This window comes from Ruditapes philippinarum, unplaced genomic scaffold (assembly GCF_026571515.1).
Source record: "Ruditapes philippinarum isolate M1 unplaced genomic scaffold, ASM2657151v2 ctg3676_1_1_1_1, whole genome shotgun sequence".
NCBI classification, from domain to species: Eukaryota; Metazoa; Mollusca; class Bivalvia; order Venerida; family Veneridae; genus Ruditapes; species Ruditapes philippinarum.
The window spans coordinates 20,292-32,329 of record NW_026851915.1 but is presented as its reverse complement, the minus strand read 5'-3'; the positions used below and the strand labels follow the sequence as shown (position 1 = coordinate 32,329).

General features: G+C 34.0%; 2 protein-coding genes across 3 annotated transcripts; both read right to left on the bottom strand.

Moving 5' to 3' along the window:
* Positions 1-1,393: 1,393 nt before the first annotated feature.
* LOC132742550 (uncharacterized) lies at positions 1,394-6,963 on the bottom strand. Of its 2 annotated transcripts, none has more exons than XM_060730996.1 (2): positions 6,493-6,963; positions 1,394-3,351 (listed from the first exon to the last, which is right to left on the bottom strand). In XM_060730996.1, the coding sequence occupies exons 1-2, from the start codon at positions 6,815-6,817 to the stop codon at positions 2,345-2,347; spliced, it is 1,332 nt and encodes a 443-aa protein (XP_060586979.1). In that variant the 5' UTR covers positions 6,818-6,963; the 3' UTR covers positions 1,394-2,344. The 2 variants fall into 2 exon arrangements, with proteins under 2 accessions (XP_060586979.1, XP_060586973.1); XM_060730990.1 differs by lacking the exon at positions 1,394-3,351 and adding an exon at positions 4,458-6,116.
* Positions 6,964-10,531: 3,568 nt separating this feature from the next.
* On the bottom strand, positions 10,532-12,038 carry LOC132742590 (neuronal acetylcholine receptor subunit beta-3-like). Its single transcript, XM_060731043.1, has 2 exons — positions 11,845-12,038; positions 10,532-11,677 (listed from the first exon to the last, which is right to left on the bottom strand). Exons 1-2 carry the CDS (start codon positions 12,001-12,003, stop codon positions 10,532-10,534), a joined length of 1,305 nt encoding a protein of 434 aa, XP_060587026.1. The 5' UTR covers positions 12,004-12,038.

The following is a 12,038-nucleotide window of genomic DNA, read 5'->3' as shown; positions in this document are numbered from 1 at the left end:
TCTCTTTAGAGTTTGTCTAAGCAGTTCCCGGCTTCCATGATAGTCTATTTCTTTCTTTAATAGACAATGAATGTTTCATAAAGATGTGTATAAATCTTCCGTACCTTGTAAAGACAACAGTTTCGTCGAAACCATCTAAATAATACTAGACACACACTAAAAGCTATTAACAAGGCCAACTTCGATCCCTTTCCTTATGTGAGTAAATGTATCACTTTACTTTATTTACACGTTCTTTATTTATAAATGTGCTCTTAGTATACTTGCACAATTTTATTATGATAAAATTCTTAAATGTCTTATTTCTAAAACAAAGTTTTTCTTTTAAGTCTAGAATGTGTAAACAAGCAATGTCAACAAACAGGAAGAAATAAATAAGAAATAAAAAAATCAATGTAGAGTAAATCAAAACTTGTTCCTCATGAACATTAATTACATGAGCAGAATCCATTATCTATGTTCTTTTGGGCTTTAAACAGTCAGACTTCGGATATAAATGTCAATTTACTACATAAGATTAACTTCTAATTATTCTAAGACTTCAAACTTACAGATGTAATGACAAATCACAACACTTATAGGTATTTTAGTGGCAGGTTATAGCCATATTATTTGATTTTGTTGTTTTTTTTACAAGGAAGATCAGTAGTCAGTCTATCATCAAACAGTTTTCAAAGTATATACGATAATGTAATTAATGAAGTTCAATGTTTAATTAATTGTATACTTTGTGATGCTACAAATAGATCGTCTGAAACCAAACACACGGATGTCACAGTAGTCGACCATTTGCGGATAATTTGAAAACTAGTCCAGCAAAGATATATATAACCAATATGTGATACAATTGCCGTAAAAAATATATATTTTCGCTAAAGATTAACAGTAAAATCAAAATAACGACAAACTTAAATGAACTTTTAAGTTGGCACACCGAAACCTGACACGGCCAATTTTAATATTGCAGACTCCTCACTTTGATTGATCCTGTTGTTGGACGACTTTGATAAGTGTAATTAACCGTACATACCCATACGGCATAGAGTTCATCATTACTGACGGAATAAGATAGTTTTACGTGTGAAATTAAAAAAAAATGATTAAGTTACTAGCTAGGATTCTTCAACCGCAATATCAGCAAAGAATATAAGAAGAAGAAATTTTTTATTTCCAACTAGTATGCAACAAATGGTACATCGTTGTACAGTATACATTTACAAAATACATGGCATATGGTCATTATGATTGACAATGTTAACATTCTGTATCAGCAGTCAATGATGTTTAAGTAAAGTTTATATCTATTTAAGACTAAATAAGTATGTGTCTCAAACACCACCTTAAACCAAAACCAAAACAAACAAACAGTTTTGCGTTGACGAAGCGCATTTATTTAGGTAACATGGGAGCAGTTTATGCAGTAATACAAAATCTTTTAATTTTATTTTTGTTTAACAAAATGCATTGATATTGCAATAAAACTAAATTCATTCGTAATGATAAAATATTATGTTATCTGCTACTTGTGAACTATACATGTATATATAAACTTGAATTAACTGTGGGAAAACATGTCCCATACAAGAGTAAAAGAGTAATGTCATAAAGATTTACATGTATCAGCTATTACTTTTTGGAATACACGTCACAATCAATAGTTATTATATTATCATTGTAGCTTGTAAACATTCTAACAGAATTAACAAAATATCATTGACTGTATATTTGTCATCGGAATACTGGCCGCCCACGAAAAACCCCGTCGCCGTTTTTTTTTTTTTTTTTTGGCGAAAGGAAACGTGTATCTGTAGCATGCACGAAATATACCGGTGATCGGCACATTTCTCAGACTATTCCTCGAAATATTGGACTTAACGGAATTCTGTCCAGACGTGCTCTCTCTATTTTTTCAAAGAAAAAACTCAGAAATATAAACTTTCACAAAATATATAATTGAATTAGAATGTAAGATGTTACCCGTAAGAGAAACCTCGTAGAAGTGACCAATATATCACATAACTAGTTATTTATAGACCTATAATAACAGACAAAACCGGTTTTGGTCACGCTATGTTGAGACAATATTTCTCCGCTATACGATGTAACGCGGAGAACTATATGTCTCAAACACCACCTTAAACCAAAACCAAAACAAACAAACAGTTTTGCGTTGACGAGGCGCATTTATAGAAAAAATACAAAGCATAGAAAAGAAACATTCTAATTCAATTTGCTAATAATATCGAAATATGGCTGTTCATTATTCATTAAGGAATTGCAAGATGTATCATTTGAAAAACTGAGCTCTTTTTTTTTTTTTTTTTTAAACAAAGATGCAAACACCTCATAACCCTAAATGCTTTGAAATAAAAAGCCTTTCTTCAAGTGAATCTTGAACATAACCATCTTTTGCTTGGTCTGACTTCCAGCGACCATGTCTCTTAATGCAACGCTCAGATACCTTGCCAAAATTAACTGCAGCGGAAGCACCGCTGGCTCTAAGAGAATGTGTACCGAGTTTCAATCCCGGAGCTACTAATCTAAGTTTAGCAACAATACACTCTTTGGCTCTAGTATAGCTCAGCTGTTTGTTTACTTTAACCAATGAGTATTTACCTCTTGTTTTCAACAATGGTCTGAATAGATATTTTTCTGATTCAACAGTCAAATCTGCCTTAGACATATACTTTTGTAACATCTTGTATGGACAGGCAATAGTATCACCCTTAGCTATTAGAACTTCGTTTCCCTTTCTGTAAATATCAGTTTTGCTAACCCTTATTTTTATAACAATATGATTTTCATTAAAAATGACATCATTACAGCAAAGAGAACTTAATTCATTAAATCTTAAAAAACCTGCATAACAAATTAGAATCATAGACAAGTCTCGTAAATTCACAAGTGTCATATTGTTTTCAAACAAGGCACACAAAGATTTTAACATATTGGAATCTACAATGTCTTTCTTTACAACCGGTTTTGATCTAAGTCTTTTAGAGGCTTCTAATAAATTCCTTACTACAGAATTGTCCGTAGGATCCGGCAAGTCATGAATAGAATGCATCCACTTAATGGCGTACACAGATGAACTCACGACGCTGTTTGATTTATTTTCGTCTAGAAGAGAAGTTAGAAATAATGCCACTGTCATGTAATTAGCTGGTCTTGCTGATAAACTTTTAGATTCACAAAATGCTCTAAAGAGCTTGAAATAACCATTGTATTTTTTAACTGTATTATCTGCCCTTGAATGTAAAATATATGTAGCCATGTGTTCCGCCAGATTTCCTTGATTATTGATTCCTGCCTCTGCCAACTTGCTCTCCATGCTGATTTTTAAGTCAACACCTATTAAACAGAAATATTCATATATTATATGTACAAAAAAGCATGCTTTCTTATTTAAGTACGAAAACAAATCCTAAAAGCTATCATGTTGAAAGACAACGGATCCCTATCGAAAATACCATTATTTCCCCTGCCTATACATATGGTTCCCTGCCTCGGCAAAATTTTAACATCTACTATGAAGCTTTTAAGTTTTAACTTGCTTTCAAAAAGCTTTGGCCAATATGCTGCAGACTGCCACATTGGTACTACTAAAGTACATGTTGCTTTTTCGTTTTCTATTTTATTTAAGCAATCCGGCACTAACCTAGGCGGTGGAACGATCCAGTTATTTTCACCGGCCCAAAACTGATCAAAAGCGTTTACAGCCTCAGTTCTAGGGACCCACCATTTGGAATTAAATCTTTCACAATGATTATTGTAAGAAGAAGAAAATCTATCTACTGTATGAGTACCCCATAAAATGTCTAAACGTTTAAATTGAGTATCTGATATAGACCAATCGTCGCTATCTTTGCACCGACTTAAATAATCAGCCAAATAATTTTCGGAACGTGGAATCCATTCAGGACAAATCTTGATACTATTTTTCACACAAAAATCATTTATGCAAGTTGAAATACAATGCAGAGAAAAGTTTCTACTTCCGTTCAATAAAATAGATTTAACGTTTTTGTTGTCAGAATAAATTTTTACAGAAGTGTTTTTCAATATATAAGCATGACTCTTAATGACCCTGTTTACTGCCTCAATCTCTCTCCAAGTAGAACTACGCCCGACTTCCTCGGGATCCCATGTACCGATGACGTGGCTAACGTCTTGAAATTTGTAACCATGATTAGAATTGCCCTCGCAACAAAAATCACTAGGATTCGACATATATCTATAATCTACATATGAAAAATCTGTCAAGCTATCTACTTCCGGAGATCGCTCCGCAAATTTACTGCTCACATCCGGGAGCGCTTTTCGTTTCTTACCAATGAAAACCTCGTCAAACGAGGAGCTCACTTCCGGGAGCATATCAAAAAACGGCTCCTGTACCGTTGGAATACCAACATCCGGTGGCAATGTAATATTCGCTATGTCCCTGCCTCTCGGGATAACAAACTGATTTATTTTTCAGTACATACCCCCATAACCCTCACCACTTGCATCGCAGAACAGTGTATACTCGCAAGGGGATGCCCTTTTTATTGACTTACCGTTAGTATTTAACTGTACTACGTTATTTTTCCAAAATAATAATTCTTCTATTGCCCTGTCTGTTACAATTACAGGAGAATTCCAACTAGCCCTAACCAGAATGCAATTGTACATTTCTCTGGTTTTAATCCTAACTTTATGCTCTAATACAGAATGTAAGGAAATAATCTGACCAACAATGGATGCCAAATTCCTAACTGGTAATAAACTGAATTTGTCAAGATAAATAGCTTTAAGCGCAGATTCTATTGCATTTAAAAGCCTAGAAATCCTACCTTCCGTAATAAAAATACGATTGCTATTAAAATCTAAAACGTGACCTAACCAGGTTACACTTTGTAAAGGTTGCCATGAACATTTTTCTTCCGCCAAAAGGAAACCGAAATCCTGCAGTGATGATTTAATGAAATGACTAGATTTTAAAGCTTCTGCTAAAACATGATTCCCGCCAATTCCGTCATCTAAAAACATGATGACCTTATGACCCTGCTCTCTAATATACGAGACTACTACCCTAAGTACTTTAGTAAAAATATGACCCGCAGTGGCTATACCAAACGGCAGAGAATTATACACATAATAAGTAACAATATCATTTTTCACCCAAGAAAACCCTAAATAGGTTCTATGATCAGGAAAAATATTAATATGGTGATACGCACTCTTAAGATCAAAAGTAAACACATAGGATCCAGGCTGAAAAACACTTTGTGCTACAAAAATGTCTTCAAATTTGACTTTGAACAAATGTAAATGTGGATTAATATGTCTACAATCTAGCACAAGTCTGGGTTTCCCTACCCGATTGTATGCAACTGTCAATGGATTTACAACAAAAGGAGTGTTTTGAACCTCAGATATTACGCCTTTCTTTAAAAGACTCTCAATTTCCGACATAACAAATATCGGATTGTCTCTCGCAGATTTGTTGTTTTTCAAAACAGATTTAGAAGGCAAACTCTTAAATGGAAGTCTATATCCTGACTTTATGACTTCTACAATATAAGACTCACCTGCGACTGACCGCCACTTCTCAAAGCTTTGTCTTAACCTTCCTACTGGTGACAACACTAGACTAGAAGTGTTGCTTGGTTTACAATTACCTTGAGTATATTGAACTGCACGTGCTCCAGCATCACGTGCAGTGTCAACAGACTTCGATGCATTCAGTACAGTGATATCATTTAACATTAAATTTTCATTAATACTCATCTTAATATTGGTGCTTATTCCCGGGCACTCTTTCTTCCAGTGACCAATTTTTCCACACTGGAAACAAAGACCTGGTCGACCTGTTTTAGGCGTTACATGATCCGTTGTTGATGTGGACGTAGAAGCCACCGGTCGTCTGTAGGGCGCAGGACGTCCCGACTTTGACTTCTTTGCTCGCTCGGCTTTTAACTTCCGGTTAGCACGTGCTTCGGCTTTATACATGCGTCGTTCGTCCTCGGAATCATCTGCGAGTGGATTTGTCTCATACTCGTGCACCACACGCCAGCCTAATTCGCTCGAATCCGCAAGCTGAATTAGCTTCTGTCTGTGTCCAATTATCTCTTTAGCTGAAACGCATAACAGCACGAGATATGAGATATATCAATTATATATGTACAAGTATGCTGAATAGCAACAATAAAAATATCACTCAGTTCAATAAAAATATATGTGCTTTAAAATTGTAAGGATAACATATATTGTTCATATAAAACAATGAATACTAGTATCCGTTACATAAGCGAAATAACGAAAAGTGTGTATTTTTAACATAGTGATCGACATGTTTATATAACGGCAGTACTTTTATATATGATTATCACCGTTATCATAAATGTTTATGTTTCAGGTGTTTCTGATATCATTAAAAATAATCAAAAATATCCTAATAAACGAAAATAAGATATCAATTAACTGTTGTACAGCGAAATTAGAAATAAATACCTTCAACGATTTTGGCTTTACACTGAACGGGGTCTGTGCTAACTAACTGCTCGGCTTCATTTAATTTCATGTTTACTTTAACGTTGTGCTTATATTGCTCTTCATTGCTTTTTCTTTTGAATTTTGGAATGTCACATGCTATGATATTACTAATTTTGCTTAACTGTGAATTATTAGTATTTTCACTTATCTTTTCGAATAATGAGCCAATCTCCTTGAGCATGTCGTTCTTATGCGTCTCCAGGGAGTGTCGAATTTTACTATCCACCATTCTTTCCAATTTCTGGCTATCTTCCCCGCCCGAATTCATGTCGGTGTCACTCATTTTAGAATGTAAGATGTTACCCGTAAGAGAAACCTCGTAGAAGTGACCAATATATCACATAACTAGTTATTTATAGACCTATAATAACAGACAAAACCGGTTTTGGTCACGCTATGTTGAGACAATATTTCTCCGCTATACGATGTAACGCGGAGAACTATATGTATGTTCTTAAGATATTACCTTAGAAAATATGTACTTCAGTATTCATTGTAGAAAAAGAAAAATCGAATTTGAAAATAAATTAAAGTTAAGTGAACCAATAATTTCTATCAATTGAACAATCATACATATTTGAATAAAATTAACACATGTGCTAGAAGTAATATTTTTTTTAATTGATTGCCTCAAATATATTTTCCAGCAATAAAAAAAAAACAATCTATAAAAGTACTATTGGAGAACGAATGGAATATATAGTCGTTGATAATATAGACATGTCCTCAGCATCTGTTTCAATCAATAATTATACATGTACATGTTTAAGTGAAGTAGACATTATGAATGTGTATGCTATAAAATTATTACTTTTAGTGTTTTTTGAGACACAGCATAATTTTCCGTAATGTTTATTAAATTCCTGGGATCAATTTAATTTTGAACACGCACTACAAAACTATGCTTGAATTGAACACGATCTGGAATTAAATAGTTTTCATCAAACATCTTTGTACTGAAAAGTGTTATTGTTATTCTCGTATTAATTCTTTTTTGCTTTTCTTTTAAATTTCGTCATGTTTTGAGTAAAATTTATCTTTTTTAAATATGTCATATGATATATTAACTAAGTCGAGAAACACAAGAAAAGTTAATGCGAAAGGTCAATGGTATATAATAACTTTTAAAAATAAAGTTTGCGGAATTAAAGTGAATCTTATAATTGAATCGAAAAAAAAAACAACAAAAGAAAACAAAACAGAATTGTAATTATTGACAGCTATAGCTGTAGTCTGCAAGTTGAAACACATCAATAATTATAATAAAATATTAACGCATTTTATTAATATCAATGGTGAATTTATCAACGAGAATAAAGTCAATATCACTCTACTTTTTTTAATTCTTTAAGGCAACAACGACAACAACAACAACAGCAATAAACAAGATTGCATTTGAGAAAAATGCTATGCCACCGCTTGGTTCATATTTCATAGCTGTACATCAAAGGACAAGAAAGTAGGTCACATCGTCAAAATCTAGGTCACCTGATATCAAAATTAAAACTGCACATGGTCAAAATGTCATTGATGTACATCAAAGGACAATAAAGTAGGTAACTGTCCCCTTTGGCAAGGCAAAATTTTGACCCAAGGGTTTAATTCAAAACAATCTTGATACAGGTTAACCAAACAACATTTCAAGTCAAATATCTAAGCTGTAGCTTTCTCCCATTCAGAAAACATTTGTTTTATTTTCTGGTTTTACTATGTGTACATAATGAGAATCACTGCCCCCGGGCAGGGCCAATTTTAACACAAGCGGAAAAATTTGAACAACTTTGGTAGAGGACCTATAAATGATATTATATATCAAACATCAAAGCTCTATGCCTTGTACCTTCAGACAAAAATATTTTTTTATTTTTTCACTATATGTACATAATGAAAGCCAATGACCCCTGGGGCGGAACCAATTTTGACCCAAGGGCTATAATTTGAACAATCTTGGTAGAGGTTCACTTGGCAAAAACTCATGCCATAAATTTAACCTTAAGCCTTTGTCAATTCAGAGATTTTTTAAGTTTTTACTTTATACATATAAGGAAAACTATTGCCTTTTGGGCAGGGCAATTTTAACACTAGGGACATAATTAAAGCAACTTTAGTAGAGGATCTATAGATGATATTATATGCCAAATATAAAAGCTCTAAGCCATGTACCTTCAGACTATAAGATTTTTTTATTTTTTACTATATGTTTATATTGAAATCAATGACCCCCAGGGCGGAGGCAATTTTGACCCCAGGGCTATAATTTGAACAATCTTGCTAGACGTTTACTACACAATGTTTCATGCAAAATATCTAACCTCTAGCATTTGTCAATTTCTAGAAGAATTTTTTTAAAAGTTTTTACTATAAGTTTTTACTATATACATATAAGAAATACCAATGACCCCCGGGGCGGGGCCGATTTTGACCCCAGGGCTATAATTTGAACAATCTGGGTAGAGGTCTACCAGACAATGCCTTGTGCAAAATATCTAAGCTCTAGGCCTTTTGTGTCTTTACAAGAAGGTATTTTAAGTTTTTTTTACTATATGTACATATAGTAAAAATCAATGACCCCGGGGCGGGGCCGATTTTGACCCCAGGGCTATTATTTGAACAATCTTGGTAAGGGTCTACCAGACAATGCCTTATGCAAAATATCTAAGATCTAGGCCTTTTGGGTCTTTACAAGAAGGTATTTTAAGTGTTTACTATATGTACATATGGTGAAAATCAATGACCCCCGGGGCGGGCCAATTTTGACCACAGGGCTATAATTTGAACAATCTTGGTAAGGGTCTACCAGACAATGCCTTATGCAAAATATCTAAGCTCTAGGTCTTTTGGGGCTTTACAAGAAGATATTTTAAGTTTTTACTATATGTACATATGGTGAAAATCAATGACCCCCGGGGCGGGGCCAATTTTGACCCCAGGGCTATAATTTGAACAACCTTGTTAGAGGTCTACCAGACGATGCCTTATGCAAAATATCTAGGCCCTAGGCCTTTTGGGTCTTTACAAGAAGATTTTTTAAATTTATTCTTATAATTCCTTTTGGTTGCCATGGCAACCAGATTTCTGCATGGAATGACATTCTTTGAACAACTTTGGAAGCCCTTCACCCAAGGATCAATCCTGCCAAGTTTGGTTGAAATTGGACCAGTGGTTTTTCACAAGAAGATTTTTTAAGTTCACTATATAATCTATATAACACACACACAAACACACACGCACACACACACACACGCACGCACGCACGCACGCACGCGCACGCACGCACGCACGCACGCACGCACGCACGCACGCACGCACGCACACACACACACACGCACACACACACACACACACACACAGGTGAATCGCTATATGCCACCGCTGCGGTGGCATAAAAAAAGCACATTTTACGTAGATCTTTAAATATTAAAATATTGACATTCAGGTTTTTCAAGACTAACTATATTCAATGATTGATATAAAAGCAGTTTTTGTTCACATTTATAGCTTTCAAAGAACAGAAATGAAGCAACATTGTTATTGTTTCAAGTGAAATGTTTCATTAATTTCAAGTGAATGAATTTACATAGTGAAAGATATATATTATTACCTGAAGCATACTCTTTGAATGATATTAAACAGGCATGCATTATAAGACAAGAAGATGTAAAAACTAATCAATTTAATGTAAACACAAAAGTACGTTATGTTATGATCTGCAAAAAAAATCGGAAAAAAATGTGGCAATTAAAATTGTAATGAAATTGTAGGAGTGTGCAATTGTGATGCATTCAGTTATTTATATTTTCATAAAAACGGTTTGTGTTTACAATAGAAACATTTAAAAAAATATGTTTAATTACATGGAACTTAACATTGTAATAATATCCACAATCGTCCAATTGCGCTTGTCTAAATATAATTTATTCTGCAACTCACATTAAATACAAATTAATCTTTGTTGAAGAAAATTCTACAAAAGATTTCTTAGTCTTTAATGACGTTTTCAAAGCCTACATGTACCAGCTCTTGAACGTAAGCTAAGTCCAACAAATGTAATATCAACAACAATAATGCACGAAACAATAGCCCAAAAATAAATTCTATCAAGAGCTTCGGCTACTTCGTGTGCGGGAATAGGTTGATTTTCTTCCTCAAGATGTTCATTCTTACTTTGAGTATTCTTACGATCACCATTCTTCGCCTGTTCAAGTGACATGAGTGAAAATGAAGATGTTTGTGAAGGAATGTTTTTATCATTTAATATCTTTGTCTTTCTCCGCTTCATCACTTTTCTTAACAAACAATTCGGGAGATGTTGCACTTCTGGTTTGCCTGCGTAATTTACGATGTATATACTCCATAACACCCCAACAGTGTTGATACAATTTAATACAAGAAGCTGGTACGACACGTAAGGTAGTTTTAAAGAGTTTTCAGGAATTCTTTCAGTTGCAGCTGTTGTAGTGACAACTAATGACAAATACAGCGTTATCGCAAATGTTAATCTTTCACCAGAGTCTGGACGTACAAAACATGTTGCCATATTTAGACAAGACATAAGTGTGAAAGGCATAAATACATTTACTAATTCAAACGTTGGTCTTCTTTTTATCGCAAACGATGACTGAAACATTGGTATTGTCACATTTTCTATGTTGTTATCCTTCAGTAGCAAAATGTTTATATTGGTACCCTTTATTTCCCATTCTCCATTTTCTTTTAAATCACTAACGATAATATCCGTACTTGGTGAGTTAAGCATGATTTCTGTATCATCATGGTTGGACACAATAAATTTAAAGTAGCACGTGTGCATATCGTATGGGTAAAACGAAGTGTCAACATTACATTTTGTTTTATAACTTCCAGCCGGAATAGTCCTCACCGATCCTTGATATGTGGCCCATGCCGGTGCAAATCCGCTCCCATAAACTGAGGATTCCTCATTTGCTGGTCCATTTGTGAGGTAAAAATCCGGTTTCCAGTGTTTTCCTTTAGGTAACATTATTCGTTTCTTTCCTGCATACAGATCTGGGTCCCATTTAAGCATTTCATCTATCCATTCTATTTCAAAATACCCGTTGACAAGCAATTCTCCTGTTGTGATGTCAAAATATTCGATGCTACTTATAAATTGTGTAAAATTTACCTGAAACAAAGGAATAAAAAATTTCATTTTGCAGACGACATAAAATATGTTTCTTGTCTTCAATTCAAAAACAAAGACAATTCAGACAAGTCAATTTAAATTGTAAACCAAATCATCTCGGGCTGTCAAACTTTAACATGTATGAAAAGGAAAACAGATCCACTAACCTTTATAACATCAGTCTGGTTAAGTAGAGGTCTAAGCATTTTGTTATATCTTTTCTCATCAAAAAGATGTCCTAACAAAGAGTCCATTTCCTTGTATGTTTGTCCAAACGTTGCTCCAACCGCATTTCCTATTATTAAAATGAATATAATCGAACCCATTTGGTATATTTTGCAAATGATTCTTAATGTTGTTG

What these genes read in the sequence shown, in the direction of transcription:
- LOC132742550 (XM_060730990.1), bottom strand. Translation starts at nt 6,817, where the DNA reads ATGAGTGACACCGACATGAATTCGGGCGGGGAAGATAGCCAGAAATTG. An exon ending in TAAAGCCAAAATCGTTGAAG is followed by an intron (nt 6,117 to 6,492) that starts GTATTTATTTCT and finishes TATGCGTTTCAG; the next exon opens with CTAAAGAGATAATTGGACAC.
- LOC132742590 (XM_060731043.1), bottom strand. Translation starts at nt 12,003, where the DNA reads ATGGGTTCGATTATATTCATTTTAATAATAGGAAATGCGGTTGGAGCA. An exon ending in ACCAGACTGATGTTATAAAG is followed by an intron (nt 11,678 to 11,844) that starts GTTAGTGGATCT and finishes CCTTTGTTTCAG; the next exon opens with GTAAATTTTACACAATTTAT.